Genomic DNA, 26882 nt, shown 5'->3' on the forward strand with positions numbered 1-26882 from the left:
CACGGAGGAGAAAGGACAGGTGCCTTTGGACAGTGCATTACCCTTCTCGGATCACTGCTACTCAGCACGTTAGAGAAGCTAAACTGAACCTCAGAGATCCAAACACGGCAATATCATTTCACTGGTCAGATCAAGCCTGGATAAGTAACCACTGGGGAAACTGAGGCACACTTTCCACAGACAGTTTTTTAAAAGCTGGCTGAACAAAACATTGTACAAATTAATATAAGAAAGGCAACCGTTAACAGTCAGTTAATAGGTGCTCTTTTATTGGATGACTCTACCCACCCCCTTCAGTTCCCCATTATGACTGATTATTTTTCCTTTTCATGTCTATCAGTCATTTTGAAACTGGCAATTTGATTCAAGTTAAACAATTTTCCTTTGAATCCAGAAAATAAGTTAAATGCAAACTTAATATTCTCTCACTCTATATTTCCATTTACTCTAAGAATTTAGAAACAATCACTTCCCTTAACCATGCAGAACTTGTACTATAATTTTATCATTTAACATACATGACATAATGGTTTGACTTCCCCCTTTCATTTGATGCATGACTTTTCTGAGTACCTGTATCAGCTCACTGTGTAAAATCATGATAAATTGAAAGAGAGCTGATCATAAGGAAGTATATCTTTGAGGTCTAACAAATTTATAAACTATAAGAGAAAATGCAATAAAAACAAAAATACAGGAGATCCTTAAAGGATTTTCCCCCTTAGAAGTCAAAGGTAAATCATCTATGAATTACATGGATTTGATGTTTCAAATTGAAAGGAAAAAACCAAAAAAACAAAAAGCACAGCTTCAAACACTGTTTTGTAGAGTTTTTGTTGTTGTTGTTCTGGTACATTTACAGTCTAATTACACTCTAGTAAAGAAAGTATGATATTAAAAATTAGCTCATTAGAACCTCCAACTAGCTCACTAAGATCTCATGACCAAATACTTTAGCTAACAAAACACACTGAGTTTTTAAGTTAATACAAAAGAATCCTTCGTTCAATAGCCTTTCGACAAATAGGACATTCACTCATTCTGTCTCCACAGAGCTGGCACGTTCCATGGCCACAAAGGAAAATCATATTCTTCAGACGATCCAAACACACAGGGCACATTGTCTGGAATGTGAGATAACAAATAAAGTAATAAATGCTGAGACATTTTCTATTTTAAAAGTGTAATGTAACAACTCTGTAACATCATTAATTTTCTTTTACTGTTTTAGTCAAATAATCTTTTGTTGCTTTAAAATTTTTAAACAGTTAAAATATCATCCTTATAAAACAGAAATATTGGTTGTACTGTCAGGTCAGTATAAAAGGTACTATCTAAAATAAATATTACATAAAACAAATAGTATATAGAATTAAAAATCCAAATGCCAAAATCTAATAAGAAAAGGATGAAAATAGCCCCATTCAGTCTGACTCAGATTCTCCAACTCTAGGTATTATGCTGCTCTTGCATGAAAATAACACAATGAATGGGGTGGGGGGGAGCAGTGAAGAGATGTTGCTGAGAACACACACATACCAAGCACCATGCTGGATATGATCCAGTCTCAAGGCCTACATCACTCCCACTTCAAAAAAGAGGAAACTGAGGCTTAGTGGGGTTAAACACTTTCCAGAGCAAGCTATAATGTGAACTCAGGTCTGCGTGGCCCCAGAGCTCTTGCTTTTAAAAATGATGCTGCACTGTAATACTTTCAATGTAGACCCCCTTAGTTAAAAACAATTAACCTTAGTTAGATATTGTTAAATGTAACTTCATCAACTTAGAAGAATTAAGGAGAATACTTCTGTGAAGTTTTCTACAAAATCACATATTGACTTACAAAGCACATTTTACATTTTATATTTGTAAAAACATATTTCACCTTAATACTTCATTCTGAATTAGACCTTTCCCAAATAACATAGAAATGAAATAATTAAATAAAAATGTCTACATTAATAAACCAGGCCTAAAGCCTAAATGAAAATGTGGTAACCAACTCTGACAATACCAGAAATCATTGCGAAGAAAACAACAGAAAAAAAGAACCATAGTCTAACTTGCTAGCTCCATTCTTCCAAGGTAAATTTTCACATTTATCCTTGAAGTTTTGAGAAGCAACGCTGTAGAAAAATTGTAACTTTTTATTTTAAAAAGCCAAAGCAGCTTTTTAAAATTAAATTAGTTTCTTTTTCATTAAACTTTCCAGAGGTCTATGTAGTTAATTAATAACTTCCCGAAGTAAACACATCTGTGCAGTCTGGGTTAAGTTACTTTGGATTAATATATGCTTAAATAGCACATAAAATTAATCTTTGTCTTTTAAAGAGACATTGGGGTAATAGAAAGATTGGAGATTTAAAATTTTAAGAGACTTATTCAGGGCTTCCCTGGTGGTGCAGTGGTTGGGAGTCCGCCTACCGATGCAGGGGACACGGGTTCGTGCCCCGGTCCGGGAAGATCCCACATGCCGCGGAGCGGCTGGGCCCGTGAGCCATGGCCGCTGAGCCTGCGCGTCTGGAGCCTGTGCTCCGCAACGGGGAGAGGCCCCAACAGTGAGGCCCATGTACCACAATAAAAAAAAGAGAGACTTATTCAGATGCTCTCTCTTGGTAACCTTGAAGGGGTCCCTGAAAGAAATTCCAACATTCCACAGAGAATGAGTTTTAACTGTTTAAATACTTTAGTATTTAGTATTTATGGCCATGAAGATTATTTAAGAAAGAACTTCAGATAGAAAAGACAAGAGTGAGACTTAACAAGTGCATGGCAACACTGATGTGACTGCCAAACTAGAGAAAAAACACCCTTTGCTACTCAATCCTTTCATTTGATTCAATCCTTTGAATCAAATCAGATTTAACGGTGGGTCAAATAGTAAGCTAAGGGGGAAAAAAAGACTTTTTTACCAGATACCTAAAAATTTTAGATAACTTTATTTTACTGTTGCTTTTATTAAATATTAAGCAGATATGAAAGAGTACTTCTGTTGGTATGTATAACCACCACCCAGATTAACACATGAATATATATCCTCCTCCACCCCTCACTGATAACCACTATTGTGAATTTTGCATTTATTTACCTTTCCCTTGCTTTTCTTTACAGGTGTGTGTGTGTGTGTGTGTGTGTGTGTGTGTGTGTGCATCCTTTTCTCCTTTTTACTGAAGTTTCACATCTATACAGAAATGTGCACAAATCATAAATGTATAGTTTAATAAACGTTCACAAACCGATCAAATGCAAGTAATCAACTTAGATCATGAAATGGAACTATCAATACTCTAGAAATTTCCCTCGTGCTCCCTCCCAGCCATCTCAGCCAAAAAAAACCACTACCCTTGATTTTAATCACCATCTGTGTGATTTTTTTCTTCCAAGTTTGCATCCCCAAACAATATCCTATTTAGTTTTACGAGACAGTGACAAACTTTCCCAAGGTGTTTTTACTAATTTATATTCCCACCAGCACTATGAGTTACGGCTGCTAAGTATTTTGCCAAAACACTTGATATTGACAGTTTCTAACAGTTTTTGCCCTCAATCTGATAGGTAGGAAAAGATACCTCAGTGTGGTGTAGCATTTTTTCATGTTGGTCACTGGTGTTTCCTATTTTGTAAAGTACTTGATGAAATCTTCTCATCAGACTTTGTTGATTGCAAATATTCAAACACTACAAGTGATACACTAATATGAACCACACTTACTACAGAAAACCTAGTAATTTTATAGGAAAAGGTGAAATGCCGTTCTTCGAGTCACTGTTCACCATGAAGAAATAACCGTTACCTGCTCTTTAATGTCCTGTAACTGCTGCTGCAGCTTCTGCACATCTGCATTGACGTTGGTGTTATCCTTATCCTTTTGTAACACCGGAATATTCCCACTTGCTATATAGTACAGATAAAGAATCTTAATTTTACTGACTGTTTTGAAGCAAGAATGATTCTTTATTTCTAAAATCATTAGTTTCATTTATTAAAAACACAAGACTATTATTAGAATCCTCTTAAAAATTTATTTTCCCACGTGGACAACAGAAACAGCAGTGACATTCATGGTATACTCCTTCATTTATAATCTTTAGAAAAAAAATAGGTTTACACATTAATTTCTAATTATATTTAACTCAGCTAGACAACAGTCCACACAAAGACTTCTGGGTTTTCCAAGGCTCTCCTTGTTTTGTTATTGATCTGAGATGAGGAACTCCATGAAAGAAAGGTCACGCTTTACTAAATGGAAGGAAATTTTTTATTTCCCTTTTCCTACTCTCTAGATTCTTGGTCTTTTACTCTAGTTAATCTGTCCCCAGGATTTTTATCCTGCCCTATCGGTGATAAAGAAAAAAAGCTCTGGGCATAAGTAGCTACGCTAATGTTCTTCCTCATCTGTACATAGAACAAAGAAATCAAAGAGACCATCCAACTTATGTCTAGTGCAGAGATGAAAAATATTTTTATACAGCTGTACTACAGGTGACCGACCCTTGAACAACGCAGGGGTTAATCAAAAAATAACATAGTCTGCCCTCCACATCCACGGTTTCTCTACATTTCCAGATTCAACCAACCACACACAGACCGTGTAGTCCTATAGTATTTACTACTAAAAAATATCCAAGTTTTGGGAGTTCCCTGGTGGACCAGTGGTTAGGATTCCGGGCTTTCACTGACATGGCCCAGGTTCAATCCCTGGTTGGGGAAATGAGATCCGGCAAGCTGTGCAGCATGGCCAAAAAAAAAAAATCCAAGTTTAAATGGACCCTGGCAGTTCAAACCTGTGATGTTCGAGGGTCAACTGTTTTGAGAAGGTTGAAGGTAAATAAGTTACTTTTCATCTTTCCACTTGTTCACTGGGTTACACTTCAGTTTATCTACAGTTACTCTGTCACAAAGAATTACTATTCCATAAAATATTTAAACACATGAGATAAACCTATTTCATAAAATAATGAGGTTAATACTTGTGTAAATTGAGAAAATAATTTATAATATGATGTCCTCCCACCCTAAGACACAATAAATTTCATCTTAAAAATGGCCAGCAAGGCTTCCCTGGTGGCGCAGTGGTTGAGAATCCGCCTGCCGATGCAGGGGACACGGGTTCGTGCCCCGGTCCGGGAAGATCCCACATGCCGCGGAGCGGCTGGACCCGTGAGCCATGGCCACAGAGCCTGCGCGTCCGGAGCCTGTGCTCCGCAACGGGAGAGGCCACAACAGTGAGAGGCCCGCATACCACACACACACAAAAAAATAGCCAGCAAATTTTCTTTAAGCAAGAATACTACAATGCTCATTATAACACACATGAAGGTTTCTTAAAAGACTAATGTTTAAAGGTCCATAATCATATTACAAGTTAGAAAAATATAATTTCAGGTTTCTAATAATGTAACAAGAGCAAAACCCTACCTGTTCCTTGTAGATTCAAGTCACATACCTTCTGTTTTACAAGGAGACAGTGTACTATGAGAAGACATGTCTATGAAAGTCCCAATAAGAAAGCAAAGTAAGAAAATCCACTTACAAATATCATCAGTGGCATCCTCTGAACTTTTCCCTCCACAACACATGATGAAAGGCACTCTTCGTTCAACTACTGCCCGACACTGCACACACTTTTTCATCAGATTAGCACAGTCTGGAAACAGCAATAGGACACTTCTCACAAAAGAGAACATGAAGAGGGTTGCCTTCCTCTGCTCATTTTTTATAACTTAAATTTAACACTGAGATAAACACTAAGTTATATCAATACACAATTGTACCTTCTTAAAATGTTCAATTGTACCTTCTTAAAATGTTATCAACCTAAGAATGTATAATTTTTATTGGTAGCCTCTAGAATACAGAGCCCATCATCATGAAACTAATGACATTTTCTAATATATTGGAATAAACTGTGAGGAGGAGGAGGATCTAAGTTTTAAAAAAATATGTAACGTAAATATTTCAAGATCTTAAGATTTGAGAATAAAGGAGGGAGATACTCTTCATAAATTTAACTACTACAACAAGAATTATAAGGCTGCTCACATGATACTTTTTAAAAAAATACTTTCTTTTGTAAATTGCTTATCTCTTAAGTTCCTAAAATATGTTGAACAATTCTCTCCCTTCTATCAGACTGATGTAATCTAACAAGGAAATTGCTTAGTGACTACTTTTTAAATGTAGCAGTCAGGAAAATATAAAAAATTTATCATAATGGACTATCTTTCTAATACCTATATATCGGTAGAATGCTTCCCCATTCCAAGAAGAAATACCCAGGCACAATTCTATGTTATAGATTATTAATACTACCCTAAAGTTATTAATTAATTATAAAATAACACAGTATTTCAGCACATTCTTTCCCATTAGCATTTATTATGAAAAGCATACTCCATATCTTAGCCTACATACCAAGTGTCTTTGTCATTTCAAAAACAGGAAAAATAGCAAAAACTGTGGCAGGATGTCTTATGACAAGACAGTAAACCTTAACAAAGCACAAAACCACCAATGTGGACAAGGGGGGGTCACATACTCCCAACAGTGCTTATGCTGGTGGACAGAGAATAACTATTCTCTGTCAAGGCCGATCCTGTGCCAAGGCCTAAACAGAGATGGGTTTGATGCTGGCCTAGGCAAGATGCACTAGGTAGGAGCTAATGTTAGTAGATACCTGGTTTGGGGTTTGTCTTCAATCTGAGGGCAGGTTTTTTTTTCTTGAATTTAAAGAATTAATTGAATTGCCTCAGTATATAATATCTAAACACAATTATTTTAAATTCTTGTAGCTATTATGTTGTTATATTGTTTATATAAAATCTTTCTTCCATCCCTCCAAAAGGGATGTAATTTCTCCTTCCTTTGATTACTGTGATGTGGGGACTGGACCACCTGCTGTACTGTATACTCCTTGAGAAAGGGACATTTTTCCACATCAATTTCATCTTCCCTAGCAAATAAATGTTTACCAATGGTCTGTAAAATGGAGAAAACTCTACTTCTTAGGTTTCTTGTAAAGATAAAAGAGGAAACACTCAGAAAGAGATTAAAATGCCTGGTACAAATTAAGAGCTCAATAAAAGTTAGCTGTTGCTTTTGTTACATTCTAAAGCAAAAATAATGTAAAAACGTTGGGAAACTCCTGGGGGAAAATATTACTTTAAGGCTCTAGAATCTATATTACCAACTACTAACTATAACCAGCTTTCAAGTCACTTTGGTCTCTGACAGGGTCAGCAAACCACAGCCTGCAGGCCAAACCCAACCAGTCACTTGTTTTTATAAATAAAGTTTTAATGGAAAAACAGTACCGCCCATTTGTTTACATATTGTCTATAGTTGTTTTTGCACTACAATGGCAGAGGTAAGCAATTGGAAAGAGTTGAGGTGTTACTACAGAAATCATGTGGCCCACAAAAGCCAAAAATATGTTTCATTTGACCCTTTACAGAAAATGTTTGCTAACTCCTGGGCTATGAAAATTTACATAACCTGAGCTATTTTTTACTTAAGACAGAATTCTCTTTCTTCATGCCTCTGACAGCTGGTAATAGCCATTATACCAGTCTTTGGTAAACAGAAACAATTACTTGGAGCAGAATGTTACAGTAGAAAACCTTGATCCTTTCTTAGTTGACAAGCTGCCTATCAAAATGAAAAAAACAAATAAACAAACAAAACACCAACGCTTAAAGCAAATCTGTGCCAATGAGATTAATCTATTACACAGTTTGTTACTTTAGTCAAATGTTATATGAAAAACCAACACCTAACTGACTGCAACACCATGCTTTACTTTGGGTCCATTTAAGTGAAGTATAAACTGTTAAACTTATTTAAAATTCTTCACTGACAAGTAAAAAGCAAAAAGAAGAGGAGGATATTAATACTAAGTATATTACCTTGAAAAGAACAAGGGAGATCTATAAAAGCGAAGCTTAAAACTCCTCTTAAACTTTAATATCATCCTCACAAAAATTTCTATAAGCTCTCTTGACATAGAGGTTAAGGAAGGTTAAGAAGGCCAGGAATTATTGCCCCAAATGGTTGCTGTGGGTGGTTCAGCAGGGGGGAAAGTATACAGGAGAAGCAACATAAAGGTGAAGATGAAGATGTGTTAATTTCATATGTGAAAAAAGGCTAGACTAAATGTATCAACACTTATTTTCAGAAATAAATTTCTCCTATACACGTGTGAGAAGTGGTCATTTTGTGCTCATACAACAAATGAAATAAAAAGCTAAGCTGGACCCTCCTACACTGTTGGTGGGAATATAAACTGGTACAGCCCCTATGGAGGACAGTATGGAGGTTCCCTAAAAAACTAAAAATAGAGCTACCATACGATCCAACAATCCCATGCCTGGGCATATACCTGGAGAAAACCATAATTTGAAAAGATACATGCACCCCAATGTTCACTGCAGCACTATTTACAATAGCCAGGACACGGAAGCAACCTAAATGTCCACTGACAGAGGAATGGATAAAGAAGATGTGGTACATATATGCCATGGAATATTACTCAGCCATAAAAAAGAAGGAAAGAATGCCATTTGCAGCAACATGGATGGACCTAGAGATTGTCATACTAAGTGAAGTAAGCCAGACAGAGAAGGACAAGTATCATCTGATATTGCTGAACTTATTTACAAAACAGAAATAGAGTTACAAATGTAGAAAACAATCTTACGGTTACCAGGAAGGAGCGGGGAGAGGGATAAATGGGAGACTGGGATTGACATCTACACGCTAACTAATAAGGACCCACTGTATAGCACAGGGAACTCTACTCAATACTCTGTAATAACCTATATGAGAAAATAATCTAAAAGAGAGTGGATATGTGTGTAACTGACCCACTTTGCTGTACAGCAGAAAGTAATACAACACTGTAAATCCACTATACTCCAAAAAAAAAAAAAAAAATAAGGCTGAGCTGGAAGAATGCAGCACATCAAGTCTTCCCTAACACTTAGGACTAAGGAGGGAAATAGGTGACACTCTTGTACAGAGAACAGATGGAGGGTTCTAGAGGCCCACCAACTCCTCTGTTCATGAGTTATTAAAAAAGTAATTCAAAGTCATAATTTGTTTCACTTTCCACTTTTATAATAATTCTGAGGAAGTTCTGTATGGGTTACTTACTCTCACAAGCACACATGTGTCCGCACGGCTGAAAAAGAACAGCTGCTTTCTTGTCAGAGCATACCACACATTCTTCTATCTGCAAAAAAGAGGTTACAGCAAAAGCGTAAACATCTACAAATACATCTAGTGATTCTAACAGTTCCTTCTGTATCCAAATGTATTTCTCCTCTATAAGGAAACACTCCTGCACAGAAGAATTTAACACACACTTCTCCTCTGTCCTCTACTTTCTTGGTTACTCATTTTTACATCTTCGAAGACCCCAGCTAAACTGGTCTAGTTCCACTTTAGTCTCCCTACCTGTCCTAAAGAATGATACAGAAAAACTCCATTTCCTCTGAGGTCAGAGAGAACAGACTAGACTTCAATTTTCTTTCTTTTTTAAATTACTTCGAGGACTTCCCTAGCAGTCCAGTGGTTAAGACTCTGCCTTCCAATGCAGGGGGTGTGGGTTTGATCCCTCATAAGGGAGCTAAGATCCCACATGCCTTGGGGGCCAAAAACAAAAAAACCTGAAACATAAAAAATAGAAGCAATATTGTAACAAATTCAACAAAGACTTTAAAATGGTCCACATCAAAAAAAAAAAAAAACTTAAAAAAAAACTACTTTGGAGAGAAAAATCAAAAGAACAAATGACTGAGATAAGATAGATTTCTAATATTCATAAAATTCTACTAGCCAGATTAGCCAGACTGCTAAAGCTTAAGGGGGATTTTTCTGTTTACCCACATCCGAGGAATTCCACCTAACTCATCCTTTCCCAGAACTTGGAATTCCCCCACACAGGCTGAAGCCCAGAGCTCTGGACTATTCTTTTCGCCTGATCTCCACAAATCCTCCACAACCTATTCATAATTTCCCTCAATTTTTCCCCCTCTTCTCCACTTAATCTGAGTTCTACATGTGTAACTATTTCTTAACTTTCCTCTGGTTCTCTGACCTCCATCTGCCTACTGCCCTTGGCTCCACATCTATCTTTCACTGATTCTCCTCCCTTCTGACACACATTCACCCCTATCTGTGTCATTTAACATTACTGTCCAAAAATGATGACCACCACTTCACCTAAACAACCAAAATATTGGACCTTCCCAACTTAGACCTTGCTATGTACATAGAATTTTACATAGTCGTAGTAATCTAGTGGGAAGCAATAAGACATGGTTGGTCAGGATCTTTACGTTCCTGCATTTCATTTCCAGCTCCAATACTAACAAATTACCTAACACTGTAGAGCTGCAGCTTTTTAAAAATCTAAATAAAGAACAATCCTTCTTTACAAGGTGGTAAAGTGTCAATTAGAAGACAAAGAGAGGACTCCGGTGGCCCTTATTCAAGTATATCCTAGAACAATTCTAACTATGAGATAGGAGAGCATATTTTAAGTAAGACATAGCAATATAGAGTAGAAGAAAGAGTTCTGAGAAATATTTAAGAAGACTTGGTAACTAATAAAATGTATAGAATGGTGAAGAAGAGATCTAAGATATCTCCTAAGTTTCTGACTTGATTTAGAACAGTTGAAAGAAACAAATTTCGGTCACCTACAGCTTATAGGATGCAAGACCAGGGTGTTCTTTCCAACTCTAGGATTATACATACAGGCTTTAAGACCTACTACTCAAGGTCAGACTATAAGGAAGGGAATGTTTACCTTCAGTACACAAATCCAGCCCACAAACTGCAAACACTAAGCAGTACACTACCAGAACCACAGTGGGGAACAGAGATAGGAAGACTCTGGAAATGGGCAACTAAGGAACCCATAGCCTGGAGGTAGGTACACTAACTTTTCATAGCTCCCAACAAAGTTTTTCCTCTCTCTAAAAGAACGGCTGAAATAAACAAATGGGACCTAATGAAACTTAAAACCTTTGTACAGGAAAGGAAACCATAAACAAGACAAAAAGACAACCCTCAGAATGGGAGAAAATATTTGCAAATGAAGCAACTGACAAAGGATTAATTTCCAAAATATATGAACAGCACATATGGCTCAATAACAAAAAAACAAACAACCCAATCAAAAAATGGGTGGATGGGGCTTCCTTGCTGGCGCAGTGATTGAGAGTCCACCTGCTGATGCAGGAGACACGGGTTCGTGCCCCGGTCCGGGAAGATCCCACATGCCATGGAGCAGCTGGGCCTGTGAGCCATGGCCGCTGAACATGCGCATCCAGAGCCTGTGCTCCGCAATGGGAAAGGCCACAACAGTGAGAGGCCCGCGTACCGCAAAAAAAAAAAAAAAAAAAAAAAAAAAGGATGGATGACCTAAATAGACATTTCTCCAAAGAAGACATACAGATGGCCAACAAACACATGAAAAGATGCTCAATATCACTAATTATTAGACAAATGCAAATCAAAACTATGATGAGGTATCACCTCACACCTGTCAGAATGGCCATCATCAAAAAATCTACAGACAGTAAATGCTGGAGAGAGTGTGCAGAAAAGGGAACCGTCATACACTGCTGGTGGGAATGTAAATTGATACAGCCACTACGGAAAACAGTATGGAGGTTCCTTAAAAAACTAAAAATAGAACTACCATATGACCCAACAATCCCACTACTGGGCATATACCCACCGAAAACCGTAATTCAAAAAAACACATGCACCCCAATGTTCATAGCAGCCCTGTTTACAACAGCCAGGACCTGGAAGCAACCTAAATGTCCATCAAGAGAGGAATGAATAAAGAAGATGTGGTACATATATACCATGGAATATTACCCAGCCATAAAACGGAATGAAATTGGGTCATTTGTAGAGAGGTGGACGGACCTAGAGAGTGTCATACAGAGTGAAGTTAGTCGGAAAGAGAAAAGCAAATATTGTATAATAATGCATATATGTGGAATCTAGAAAAATGGTATACATGATCTTGTTTGCAAAGCAGAAATAGAGACACAGACATAGAGAACAAATGCACGGATACCAAGGGGGAAAGGGATGGGGTGGGAAGAATTGGGAGACTGGGATTGACACATATACATTATTGATACTATGCATAAAATAGACAACTGATGGGAACATTCTGTATAGCACATGGAACTCTACCTAATGCACTGTGGTAACCTAAATGGGAGGGAAGTCCAAAAGGGAGGGGATATCTGTATGTGTATGGCTGATTCATTTTGTTGTGCAGTGGAGGCTAACACAACATTGTAAAGCAACCATACTCCAATAAAAGTTAATTAAAAACAAAATAAAATAAAGGAAGGGCTGAGGACCATGGCTAAATTTCAAAGGGGTGTGAGTCAGCTATCTGGCTGGCTAATAAGCTAAAAACAAAAGTAGGCACAGTATGGGTGAAAGAAGCGAAAATCCCAAACTTCAGCAACTAGACAGACAGACAAAAGTCTCAAGAGCCATGACGACATGGAGGTGAAACTCTGGCTGATCTAGCCATTTGTTTGTACGTAAGGAGCATCTTCATATAAATATTTTAAGAACTGTATGTGCTAAATACTGGTCAAACATTAAAATGTAACAACTAAAAAAAAGTAAATTAGATATTATGTGTACAGTGTCTAATTCAATGCCTAATATAAAATCAGTGCTTAATACATGATGATTCTCTTCTCCTCTCTATATAAAAGATGTGTTGGTTTTTAAAATGATTCCCGATGCAACTGTCTACATATCTGAATTGCTGATAAAGAGTTTAAGTCATCTAGCAAACCAATCTAATAATCATTTACTTACCCATTCAGCTATTATTAAAAAAAATCTTTCTAAACATAATTTTTTCCCCTTCTGGATTTTTTTCCTCAGATTACATTCCCAGGAGTGGAATTACTATATCAAAGCATATTTATTGTAACTGTTTGTATATATATTGTCAGGATGGTCTCTCAAAAAAATGTAAACCCATTTATTCAGCCAACTGCAGTGTTAAGAGAGTACTCATTTCTCTTTCCTAGCTAGCATTACTTAAAGTTTATTTTTGCTAATTTGACAAGAATGGCTAATAATAGTTCATAATTTTTAATTTGTATTTCTTTAATTGCTAAAGAGACCAAGCTTGTTTATTCTCCCTCCCTCCAAATACTAGTTTTACAATTTGTTTTATCTTCAGTGAAGATGTTCACGATCCTTTAACCACTTGGGGTCGCTATTTCTTTACATTCGAAGGCTCTGCAATGAACCTGGCAAACTTTGGTGGGTATGTAAGTTTTTCTACTTTTGCACAGGTTTGAAAATTCCATAACTTAAAATACAAACAGACACCTTACTAATTCTTGGAATTCAGAACTGGTCTAAAAAGGAGTGACAACATAATCCTTCCTCTCTACCTTCCTGTTCTGTCAACCCTCCCTTGCAGATATTGGTTTTAATTCTGTCTGTGTATCATAACACAGAGGAATAGTGACTTAAGAATCAAGAAAACTGCGTTGAAGACCCAACTGTCAGTGTACTTCTTTTGAGCTTTGGTTTTTTCAATTATTTCAGTAAACCAAAATGAGTAAGATGGAAAAGCACTAAGTTACATGGAAAAAAAAATGAAACCAGAAACCCAGAAAAGAATACTGCTTCTCAAAAAGCAAAAGGAGTCAGATGAGATAAGGAGTTCAAAGGAGATAACAGAATTTGACCACCAAAAACTGCAGGATGATCAGACTTTATTTGCCTAACAGTGGGATACAGTACGAAATGAATAGCATCATCTATGAAGTTTTCTTGCCCAGTATGTCTAAGCTGACCCTAATCAAGCCGTTAGATCTAACTTCCAGTTTACAAAAACACAAAGGATATAGAAACAAATTAAACAACACCATGATAAAAATCAAATAAATCCAGAATGTGTGATAGTCTACCGAAAAAATCAACTAGTCTTTTACAAAGAGGAATACAAAACAATCCATGTACTCAAAAAAGGTGCAATGTACAAGTAACTACAACACAAAGTGGAATTAAATACATCTTTAGGTTATAAGGCATTTTGAAAGTAACATAGATTACTTTTATTTTAACTAGTACTGTAGTTTATATATTTCAATTGGTGTCTTGATAAATGTATAAATTATACATTCCCATATTTAGATCAGTCTTAGAAAGAACAAAATTAAAAGACACGTGGCATCATATAATCTTATTTATCATTAACTGTAGTCTTGAAGAACTTCAAAAAATGCTATATTAAAAACATATTACCTTTGTCCTGGATTGAACTTGTTCTTTACAGATGAGGCATTTCTTGACTCGTGGAGAACACAAAGAACAGGTAGCAATATGTCCACATGGGCCAAAAAGAGTATCTCTCTTCATATCTGAGCACACCATACACTCTTCTAAGGTTTCAGAATCATTACTAATCATAGAAGGACTTCGAGAACCCACCTGACCACTAATAAAAGAAAACATTTCTAATCAAGCCTATGAGAATATTCATATTACAAATGCATTAATTTAAATGTTTTTAAAAACATCTAGAGTATCATTAGTATGGGTAAAAAACAATTTTAGTTATGTTAAAAATTAAGCTTTAACATCTATATATGAAACATTGTACACTATATTTTTCTACTTCTCTGCATTTTTACATACTTCTAGTACAATTCAAATTTCAATTCAACAAATCCTCACCCAATGGAAAAGAGTGAATTTTCTTCTAACAAAGAAATCAAAAACACTAGTTTAAAAAAATTAACATAAACAGTTTCCCTCAGAAACTGTTTTATCTATATAGGACCATTTGAGGAAGACACAGGATATAGGAATAAAACAAAAATCCTAACTAGAGCCCATGTTAGTTATGCTAACTACAGACAGAATGAAGCATTATCAGAGTCCACAACTGATGGGGCACTTTGGAAAATATGTCACTGCAGCTGCTGTTCTGACATTTCTTTTAAATGTATCCTTAAGGAGCATAAAATTCTATTACAGAAAGACAGAACATGTCTATAAATATATACATACAACATATAAAAATACATATGCACAACCAACTACAGGTACAGAAAGAAAAGGGACACTGTTTCTACTACAATCTTCAGAAACTCATGAACACGTGGGCTCACATGTACACATTCAAAATAGTTTCCCCTTACACCCCAGTGTTTATTATTGCAGTAATTACAGTACCTCTATCTATCTATCTATATATATATATATATATATTTTTTTTTTTGCGGTACGCGGGCCTCTCACTGCTGTGGCCTCTCCCGTTGCGGAGCACAGGCTCCGGACTCGCAGGCTCAGCGGCCATGGCTCACGGGCCCAGCCGCTCCGCGGCATGTGGGATCTTCCCAGACCAGGGCACGAACCCGCGTCCCCTGCATCGGCAGGCGGACTCTCAACCACTGCGCCACCAGGGAAGCCCTATCTATATATTTTTAGATGCATTCTGCCTTGCTCTAATAAAATGCCCCTTAAGGATGTACTTAAAGAAATGTATATACCTCTATATAAAATGGAATACTACTCAGCCATAAAGAAGAATAAAACAATGCCATTTGCAGCAATATGGATGGACCTAGTGATTATCTTACTAAGTGAAGAGAGTCAGACAAAGACAAATATCATAGGATATCACTTATCTGTGGAATCTAAAATATGATACAAATGAACTTATTTACAAAACAGAAACAGACTCAGACATAGAAAACAAACTTATGGTTACCAAAGGGGAAAGAGGTGGGGGGCAGATAAATTAGGAGTTTGGAATTAGCAGATACAAACTACTATCTATAAAATAAACAACAAGGTCCTACTGTACAGCACAGGGAATTATATTCAATATCCTGTAATAAAACATAATGGAAAAGAATATGAAAAAGAATACATATATATGTATAACTGAATCCCTTTGCTGACACCAGAAATTAACACAACATTGTAAATCAACTATACTTCAATAAAAAGTAAAACAGAATAGAATAAAAAAGAAATGTATATACCTCATTATATTAATTTCCCTATAACTGTGGAAACATATGATAATTTATGTACAGAATATTAGGTTTATGATAATAATACAAACCTGACTTTTTCTTTATGACACTTTGCCAGTGCCTTGCAGAGACTGGGATCAGGACAAAGATCAAGTGGCGACTGACCCTTCTTATTTCGAATGCTAAGGTCAGCACCATTAGCAGCCAAGAAACAGGCAATAGATGCTGCACTCTTCTTCTCGGCTCCCTGGGTACCAAGTCCCATTATTAACTGAAATCAAATGAAAAAAGTCATTATTTTCCCTTTAGGAATCTGTTATCAATTCTTACCACCAAATATATATATATATATATATATATATATATATATATATATATATATACATATATATATATACACATATATATATATATGCAAGAATGTGTGTGGTGTGCATGTGCTTACATATATATATGTATGTAATATGAACATGTATGTGTGGTAAAAAACATGTCTGGCAAGCCTATATAGATGTGGTGGACACTTATGAGTTGCAGTCCTAGTATCCTTCCTCCATGTCACCTACCCCCCAATTTCCTCAGGTGTATAGTATGAGGACTGACCCATCTCCAGTTTTAGAGGTGAACCAAAGATGGCTCAAACCACTCAGAGACCCACCTCATCTATGTGATTAGTTCAGGGGTGACACATAACCTAAATCAGGTCAATTAGGGCCAGTAAAACCCAAGAACAAGACTTCTGATTGAGATATTGAGGAGACAGTCTCCCTTTTCTACTCAATTTGTCTCTGGAACTGCTAGCAACCAACGTGAAACGAAAAGGGCAGAGACAACTGAGAAAAGAACCAAGAACCAGGAATTAAGCCACGAAGTGGAGAATGAGACAGATCAGGTTCTACTGTCATCTGAGCTTCTGACTCACACATCTTGTCTAAAAATAGTCATAATAATTGTTAATATTTATGGAGCATATACAATGGACTAAGAACTATTTTAAGCAGTTTCCATGAATTAACTCATTTAATCTTTACAACCTTATGGAGGTAGTTACTCACTTCCCCTCGTTTTAAAATGAGAAAAACGAGGAACATAGGAGTTAGAGTATTTACCGATGGTCATATAGAAAGGCAGCAATTCTCAAACACGTTGGTCTCAGAACCCTTTATATTCTTTAAAATGATTCTAAAATTCATATGGAAACGTGAAGGACTCAGAATAGTCAAACAACTTTGAAAAAGAAGAGACTTATACTACTGACTTCAACATTTATTACAAAGCTACTGTAATCAAGACAGTGGGTTGGCATCACATAGATAAAGACACAGATCAATAGAAGAGAAATGATTTTAGATAAAGGCACAACAGGTAATTCAGTAGAAAAAGACAGTCTTTTCAAACAAATGGGGCTAGAATAACTATATATCCACAAACAAAAAACAAAAAAGAACTTTGACCCATACCTCATATTATGTATATAAAAATTAACTCAAAATGAATCACAGATATAAATGTAATAGCTAAAACTTTATAAACTTCTAGTACAAAATAGGAGAAAACCTTAGTGACCTTGGATTTAGCAAAGATTTCTCAGGACACAAACGGTAAAAGAAAAATTGGTCAATCAGACTCCATTAAAATTAAGAACCTCTGCTCTTCAAAAAATACTGTTAAAAGAATGAAAAGAGGGCTTCCCTGGTGGCTCAGTGGTTAAGAATCCACCTGCCAATGCAGGGGACACGGGTTCGAGCCCTGGTCCGGGAAGATCCCAAATGCCATGGAGCAACTAAGCCAGTGTGCCACAACTACTGAAGCCCGCGCGCCTAGAGCCCATGCTCCACAACGAGAAGCCACCACAACAAGAAGCTCACACATCGCAATGAAGAGCAGCCCCTGCTTGTTGCAACTAGAGGAAGCCCATGTGCTGCAATGAAGACACAATGCAGCCAAAAATAAACAAATAAATAAATAAATAAAATTTTAAAAAAGAATGAAAAGACAAGCTACAGACTGGAAGAAAGTATGTGCATACCACATATCTGATAAAGAACTTGTATTCAGTTTATAAAAAGAACCCTCAAAACTTAGTAGTAAGAAAACAGCTCAACAAAATAATGAAGAAGGTCTGAAGAGACACTTCATCAAATATACATGAGTGGGCTTCCCTGGTGGCACAGTGGTTGGGAGTCCGCCTGCCAATGCAGGGGACGTGGGTTCATGCCCCAGTCTGGGAGGATCCCACATGCCGCGGAGCGGCTGGGCCCGTGGGCCATAGCCGCTAGGCCTGCACATCCAGAGCCTATGCTCCGCAGCAGGAGAGGCCACAGCGGTGAGAGGCCTGCATACCGCAAAAAACAAAAACAAACATACAAACAAACAAACAACAACAAAAAATATATATATATACACACACACACATACATGAGTGGTGAACAAGCAAATGAAAAGATGTTCAATACTAGCAGTCATAAGGAAATGCAAATTCAAACCACAAATACACCACAGTACTCCTGTTTGAATGGCTAAAGTTATAAAGGGAGAACCAAACAACTTTTAGTAAGAATGCAAAACAATACAGTTAGCATTGACTAGTATTTAGCTCATAAACTAAATTTGTACAATTGTAGCTCTGATGAAATATTTTATCAGGTGCAAGTTAAATTAGCCATAAATATAAGCCTCTGCATTAAAAGATGCTCTCACTGGCAATGAATTAAAGATTATCTTTACTCACGGTGTTTTTGGATGGCTCCCAGGCAGCATCGACCTTCCCCACATCTTGCATATCTTGAAGTTGACGTAGCTGAGACAAAGTGTGATGCCTCAGAGCTTCATGCAAAGGAGTATCCCCATCCTTATCCTGAATATCTAATTTGGCACCTGCACGGACCAAAAGCTAGAAGAGAAAAACATCTCATTTTGCTAAAGTATTCCACCCACAAGAAGTTACAACATCTCTAAAGTAACAGTGTGAGAGCCCTGGACCTATCTGACGAGGTTGCCATGAAAGTTAATTATTTTTATGTATTTGCTTGCTAAACTACCCTATACCCACCCCTGTGACTCCTGACAAATAATGATGAACCTGGTTATTCAAATATACTGAATTAGAGAAAGCAGAAAGAAATAAGAACCAAAAGTTGCTCAATTAATCTACTCTAAGATCAAGATAACTGGGGGAAATATAGGCCATTTTTTTTCTCCTTTTAATTTCAGATATGTGAGTTGGGATATTTTAAGTATTTCCAATAGGACCAAATCGTAACGTTCAAAATTCTTCTATTATTTAAATAAGAAAGTTATTTATTTCCATTCTCTCTTTTTTTTTTTTTTTTTTTCCGGTATGTGGGCCTCTCACTGTTGTGGCCTCTCCAGCAGCCATGGCTCACGGGCCTAGCCGCTCCGCAGCATGGGGGATCTTCCCAGACCAGGGCACGAACGCATGTCCCCTGCATTGGGCAAGCGGACTCTCAACCACTGCGCCACCAGGGAAGCCCTTCCATTCTCTTTGGTTAATTTTCTCCAAATATATGGTTATAAGGATTATAAGTTCAAATATCAGAGAAATCAACAATTTTTGGCAAGAGGAATTTTAAATAATAATAAGCGTGAAGTGTTTGCTAAACTACAATCTCTTACATATAATGCATAACTGATATATCTCAATCGATTTTTAAAATATATTTATTTATTTTTGGCTGTGTTGGGTCTTCATTGCTGCATGCAGGCTTTCTCTAGTTTCAGCGAGCGGGGGTTACTCTTGGTTGCGGTGCACTGGCTTCTCATTGCAGTGGCTTCTCTTGTTGTGGAGCACAGGCTCTAGGCACGTGGGCTTCAGCAGTTGTGGCACACGGGCTCAGTAGTTGTGGTTCACAAGCTCTAGAGCGCAGGCTCAGTAGTCGTGGCGCACGGGCTTAGTTGCTCCGTGGCATGTGGGATCTTCCTGGACCAGGGCTCGATCGAACCCGTGTCCCCTGCATTGGCAGGCAGATTCTTAACCACTGAGCCACCAGGGAAGCGCTCAATTAATATTTTAAGTGGTAAACATAAAACTTTGCCTACAGTGCTTTAACAAGTTCCCTAATCATTTGTAAATGCTAACAGAGTTTTAGAAAAATACCATACAAAGAAACCAATCTCAAGCACATGGTCCTACCTGTCTTGGCTAATTACTGTTTTCTTTTGTTTTGCTTGCTTTGTTTCAAAAGATTATATAATGTCTCTGCAGGAAAGTTTCTCAAATTTGAACATGCATCACAATTACCTGGGGGCCTGTTAAACCACAGATTGCTAGTTCCCACCCTTGGAGGTTCTGATTTGGTTGGTCTGAGGTGGGGCCCAGGAATTTACTTTTCTACCAAAGTCCCAGGTGATGCTGCTGCTGCTGCTTCAGCCTCCAAACTTTAAGAATCACTGCTCTACAAAAAAGCTGTAGGGGGCTTCCCTGGTGGTGCAGTGGTTGGGAGTCTGCCTGCCGATGCAGGGGACGCAGGTTCGTGCCCTGGTCTAGGAGGATCCCACATGCCGTGGAGCGGCTGGGCCAGTGAGCCGTGGCCGCTGAGCCTGCGCATCCGGAGCCTGTGCTCTGCAATGGGAGAGGCCACAGCAGTGAGAGGCCCACGTACCTCAAAAAAAAAAAAAAAAAAAAAAAGCTGTAAACAGATAATCTTTCAAGTGTTTTGACTGGAATCACCAGATTAGTAAAATAAAAATACACATGTCAGCTTTTTTGGAATCTGTTTGGCAAATATCTAGCAGAAGCTTTTAATTACAGTTCACTCTCAATTATACAAATTAAAAGGGAGTATACGTTTTAAAAAAAACAAATTTGTAAGTTACTCTGAAATCCTCTGATTCAATATTCTGGGAATTTACAAATCTGGCAACAAAATTATGAAGACTTTGAATATCAGAATCTTAAGATTTTCCCTATTACAAATTAGAACTCTTTACCCAAATGATGTAAAATATTAGCCTAAAATCATAATTTTTACCTCTAGCTATGCCTTTTGAGAAATCTAACAAGGTATGATTTAATAAGCAAAGATTCACTTTAGTAGACACGTTACCCTCACAATCTGGGTGTGCTGTCGCTCCACAGCAAGGTGTAGGGCAGTCTGCTGGTTCACATTCTGGATATCCAGGTTTGCGTTACCCTGAAGAACAAGGCATACACAGTTAAATGTGACAAGAGGGAAGTATACTAAACTCTTTGCGAAGAATCAGTAACACTGGACACTACCAACCACACCCCCTTCCTAGGGGCTGGGACCTTGTTCTCATATGGTAACATAGGAAGAAGTGGATAGGGCAGCAAACTTTCTGAAGTAGAACAGCAAGTTTAAAATAATTATTTTTATCATGGTGATTCCATCTAAGAACAGTTAAAGGACAAAGTACAGTACAAACACAGCTCCCTTTTAAACTCCATTATAGAGCAATGGACATAATCAGCTCATTTTAACTGTAAATATTTCCTGAAAATGTATTAATGAGTCTTCATATTGGATCTAGATTTATTTTAATGACCTAATAAGGTCAGTTCCTCTTGCTGCATAATTGAGCTCTTCCTCATTCAGTGAAAAGGAACTCTGCTGGAGGGTGAGAAGAAGATAACGCTTAATTGGTACATACAAACACTTATTGAAGGAAGAGCAGAAAGTCCCACCAGGGCCCTGAGATAGACAAAGGACCATGAGAACAGCTGATGCCAAGCACAGAGCAAAGGGACGAGAAGCAAAAGCAATGAACATAGTCAGTGGACCTAGGTTCAAGTGTTGTCAGCTATGAGACAAATTTGTGAGCTTAAGCAAGCACTGTATCATTTCATGCCTATTTCCTCAGCTCCAAAATGGTAAGGGCACAACCTATTCCAGGGATCAATGTGAGGATTAAGAAAAACAACACGTCAAAATGCCTAGCACCATGTCTGGCATGATAAAAAATAATAATACATTTTTAAAAAAAACTAAAATTAAGTAGAGGGCCACAGAGTCAAAAAATAAACTGTATCATTCCATTTGTGTCTTAGAACCATTCATGCCCTATGATCACAATTCTGACATCCCCACCTGTGCACCTGCTTGGTGCATCAGGTAGAGCTGAAACTCCCTTACGGGAGTTTGGTTGGTCTGAACATGCTATGACATGTTTGGAAAGTTGGGAGTTTCTGGTTTGTTTTTACTATTTATGTTTCTTTGAGTGCAATCATTAGGCTCCTGATCTCAGCTTGCTTTTCTTTCTTTTTTTCTGTTTTGGCTGTGCCATGTGGCTTATGGGATCTTAGTTCCCCAACCAGCAACTGACCAGTGATGGCCCACGGCAGTGAAAGCGCTGAGTCCTAACCAATGGACCACCAGTGAATTCCCTCAGCTTGTTTTTTTTTTTTGGCGGTACGCGGGCCTCTCACTGTTGTGGCCTCTCCCGTTTCGGAGCACAGGCTTGGGACGCGCAGGCTCAGCGGCCATGGCTCACGGGCCTAGCCGCTCTGCGGCATGTGGGATCTTCCCAGACCCGTGTCCCACGCATTGGCAGGCGAACTCTCAACCACTGCGCTACCAGGGAAGCCCAGCTTGTTTTCTTATCATGTCTGTTCTCATATAAATGCAGAAACTGAGGGATCTCCTTTTTGTTTCCTGAACTTTTTTCCATCATTTAGATCTTCCAAAGTAGTATTCATTGTATGGATATACCATAATTCGTTTATTCACACACTAGCTGATGAACATTTGGTTTGCTCTCAGTTTAGGGCCATTACAAATAATGCTGCTACAAGTATTTAGTAGGAGTATTTCGTGGAAATGTGCCCTCAGTTCTCTTGGATACATATCTAGACGTGAGACTTCTGGGATGAATATATGTTTAACTTTATAAGAAACTGCTAAACTGTTTTTCAACATGGCTACCCTGAAAAACACCAGCAATGTTTGTGAATTCTAACTGCTCCACATCCTAATCAGCAACTTGGTTTTGTTGGCATTTTTAATTTTAGTCATTGTAGTTGGTAATTAGTAGTATTGGTGTAATTTCTGTTTTCCTAATGACCAATGGTAATTTAAGCAAGGTCACAGGATACATGGTAAATATATTTTAAAAATTGCAACTCTATATATTAGCAATACATAACTGGAAATTGAAATTTTAAAACAATACAATTTACCAATAGGATCAAAAAAATTACTTAAAGATAAATCTAATATGTGCAAGAGCAATCAAACTCCCCCAAAGACTTTTAATAGAAACTAATAACCTGATTCTAAAAAGTACTGGGAAATTCCAAAGATCTAGAACATTAAAGTAGTTCTGAGAAAGAAAAACAAAGTTAGAGGATTTACTCTAACTGATTTCAAGACTTACTATAAAGCAACAATAACCAAGACAGTGTGGTACTGGCTTAAGGTCAGTTGTTTGGATTTTGGATGAAAAGGAATTTATCATAATTAACAACAATTCTAAGAAAATTAATTTTAATAATAAAGGCTTACAATGGCAGGGGAAAGGTTTAACTTTTGAACTATTTTTTAACCTAAACTTCTGTAGTTTATGGAATGTCTATCTTATGATCTATGACCTAATTACACATAATGTACTATCTACTAAATTTTTCTGCTGTTTCATCTTCTTAACTAAACTGTAAGTTCCTTGAAGTCAGGGATCACAGATAATTCTTTGGTAACCTTAGTGCTTAGCTATGGCATATGCTTGACTGAAGCATTTAAAAATTTTGCTGAATATACCAAAATATCATAAAATTGCAATAAACGGGTTTCCCCCAAAATCCAATCTCATAAAAATGTAGAGCCATCTTATTCCTGAGATGAATGAAATGACCAAGGTGAGCCTATGCTGCTATCCAAGGGGTCCAGCAGTAGTCATGAACTGCATCCCTAGATCCTAGCTGCAGCCTGGTGTTACCTGGTGGCAACTGCCCATACCAGCTTAGATATCAACATGATGGTTCTTGGTGTTACAGCAGAGTGATACTGCCACAATAGTGGCAGTGATTCTGGAAAATCCCTTTTCATTGATGCCTATTTCGTTGGACCAACCCAGGAAGACTGTGCTGAGAGAATACTGGAGACTGAAGGATTCCCCCCCTCACCCCCTTCTCCCCCCACACTCCACTACCTCCCTCCATTTAAGAACCAATGTTAGGGGGCTTCACTGGTGGCGCAGTGGTTGAGAATCCGCCTGCTGATGCAGGGGACACAGGTTCGTGCCCCGGTATGGGAAGATCCCACGTGCTGTGGAGTGGCTGGGCCCGTGAGCCATGGCCACGGAGTCTGTGCCTCCGGAGCCTGTGCTCCACAACAGGAAAGGCCACAACAGTGAGAGGCCCGCGTATCACAAAAAAAAAAGAACCAATGTTAGGGGAATCCCCTGGTGGTCCAGTGTTTAGGGCTCCATGCTTCCACCGAAGGGGGCACGAGTTCGATCCCTGGTTGGGGAACTAAGATTCTACATGCTGCGTGGCGCAGCCAGGGGAAAAAAAAACAAAAACAAAAACCAATGTTAGGCGGAAGACTAAATTCATACTATACCTGAATTTGCATCATCATGGGATTTTGCTGTAAGATCCCATCATCATGGGATTTTACTTATTATCAATTAATAAGTAGTTGATGAAGTAAAAAATAAATAAATAGCAATGATCCAAAATTGTTAAAAATTACTGAACTGCTTTTCCTACCTGATGTACCAACAGTTCAGCCACTTCTACATGATTATTAAGGGCAGCCAGATGCAAAGCTGTATAACCATCATCTTTCTTCTCATCCACAATCCACGGTCTTGGTAATTTCGACAGTAAAACACGCATTGCACTGAAAGTCAAATATTTAATTAAATATTTTATTTTCTTTAGAAAAAATATTCAAAAGAAACTTTTAAAGTCAAATGAATATACTCCTCTTTAAAGAAAATTATGCCCTCAGAGACAAATAGAAATTCAAAATTTCTAAATCTTAAATACACAGCCTTTTGATATTGTAAGAGGTAAACAAATTATTGCTGTTTGGAGAACAGAATCAAAACAGAATGGGAGTGCTACAAAAGGGAAACATTATGAGAGGAAAAAAAATCAAAGGTAAAAGAAATATACCCTAACAAGGATATATGTTGGCCTTGTGGAATCTCTTAGGTTCAATTGGAATAGTATATATTAACGAAGAGTTAATAAAGAACAATCAGGTAACAACAGCTAAGAAAGAAAAACAGTGATAAGACAAATTTTAGGTACCTGGCAGATTATCATGAACTCTGCAGAATTAAAAATGTGATATATGTCATTTAGCAGGGCTAAATCCAGTTGATATCAAAACACAAAATCATCACTAAAATCTAATATTTAAAATTTAATATATGGTAACAAAGTACCTCCAAAGCAAAAAAGACAGTTATCCTAAAGAGCACCAAAGATTAAACCATAAAAAATCAGGGGAACTAATTATCAAGAAATCATGCTTTGTAGAGAAAAAGCTAACCTACCACTCAAAAAGGAAAATAAAATCAGAAGCAACTTTCCTAACCCTAACCAGTCTAACTTTTCTTAACATAGAGGTTTTGTGTGGAAAACTCATAACATAATTTGGAAAAAATCTCCCTTAATACAGCTATCAACTAATTGTTTTTTTTTTTAAAAGAGTGAGACCTAAGATAACTGCTCCTGCAAAGAGTATTGAACTTGGCTCAGACAACACTGATATACGTATTAGATATTGAATCTTCCCTCACATCTAAAAAAGGCAATAAAGACAGAAAAGAAAACCTTTTAAAATTGTGCCAATAGAGTAGAAAAGGGCAAGAAATAACAGTAAGATACATATCGGGATAGTTTTTTGTAAGGTGATACATATGAGAGAAAAATTTTTAATAGAGAAATGTTATAAACGTATGGAGAAACAGTCTGAAGATGCAGAATAAGAATGTGTGTAAATGAAACTGTAAGTCTCTAAAATAATGAGACTAAGGCCTAACATGAGCCAGAGCGTGTTTCCTTAACAGCAGTGGTCTATGAATCCCAAACAGGAAATCCAAGACATCTGAGAACAAGCTTTGGAGGATCCAAGAATCTCCAAAACTGTCCTCAAATCTGGAAGTTTATAGCTTTTATCAGATTTTTAAACAGGTTTATAACCCAAGGTGTACTGAGAATCAAAACTTTAAGACAGCCTTTGGTGGTTGTTACTGAAGTTACAATCACTGTTTACAGGTAACAAGACTTCTTTGGAAATCTATGAACCATTTTCTCCCAGAAAACACACATAAAACTCTTTACATACAATTTTGAGGGAGTCCAAAACCCCTAAGTTCCATTCATGGCCCTCATACAAAGCTAAAGATTCCTGCTTTAGCTCATTTTCAGTAATCATAAGGATTCTATACCTTCTCATTCAGTGGATTAAAATAGAATACTAGAAATTACGTAGATTTTTACTCAAATTCTTAATGGGGAAAAGTACTGGTACAACAATATACTACTGAGTGTTTGGATTTGGCATAATCATGAAGCTAATGCCATACACTATCTGTTACCTTACATACGTGGACCATGTGAGAAACAGAATTTAGCTTTATGATTCTTTTGGAGAGTTCTGAATATTCAAGTATTAAATCATGTGAAAAAAAGTTTTAATAAAGACAAAATGTAATCATTAAAAATAATAAGATAGGACCCAGATTTGAAATTTGTTCTCCTGTCTTCTCTTTGGATGCCACGTGAATAAGGCTTGTCTGTCTTCACTGCAAACCTCGGATATCTTAACGTTTTGGTTTGCTGTGTTTCTGACAAAGGGAACCTGGCTCGGATAAATCACCCAGCAAAGAAAA

General features: G+C 37.3%; 1 protein-coding gene across 1 annotated transcript in view; it reads right to left on the reverse strand.

The window, feature by feature from the left end:
- Positions 1-241: 241 nt before the first annotated feature.
- The window catches only part of MIB1 (MIB E3 ubiquitin protein ligase 1), a 112265-nt gene continuing 85624 nt past the window's right edge, over positions 242-26882 (reverse strand). The window contains exons 13-21 of the mRNA XM_059039479.2: positions 24745-24877; positions 21125-21211; positions 18790-18951; positions 16148-16329; positions 14317-14509; positions 9151-9229; positions 5534-5647; positions 3794-3894; positions 242-1124 (exon numbers count right to left, since the gene is read on the reverse strand). Coding sequence (XP_058895462.1) covers positions 984-1124; positions 3794-3894; positions 5534-5647; positions 9151-9229; positions 14317-14509; positions 16148-16329; positions 18790-18951; positions 21125-21211; positions 24745-24877 — 1192 coding nt within the window. The 3' untranslated portion in view covers positions 242-983. The remainder of the gene's footprint in view (positions 1125-3793; positions 3895-5533; positions 5648-9150; positions 9230-14316; positions 14510-16147; positions 16330-18789; positions 18952-21124; positions 21212-24744; positions 24878-26882) is intronic.

This window comes from Kogia breviceps, chromosome 15 (genome assembly GCF_026419965.1).
Source record: "Kogia breviceps isolate mKogBre1 chromosome 15, mKogBre1 haplotype 1, whole genome shotgun sequence".
In the NCBI taxonomy this organism is placed as follows: Eukaryota; Metazoa; Chordata; class Mammalia; order Artiodactyla; family Physeteridae; genus Kogia; species Kogia breviceps.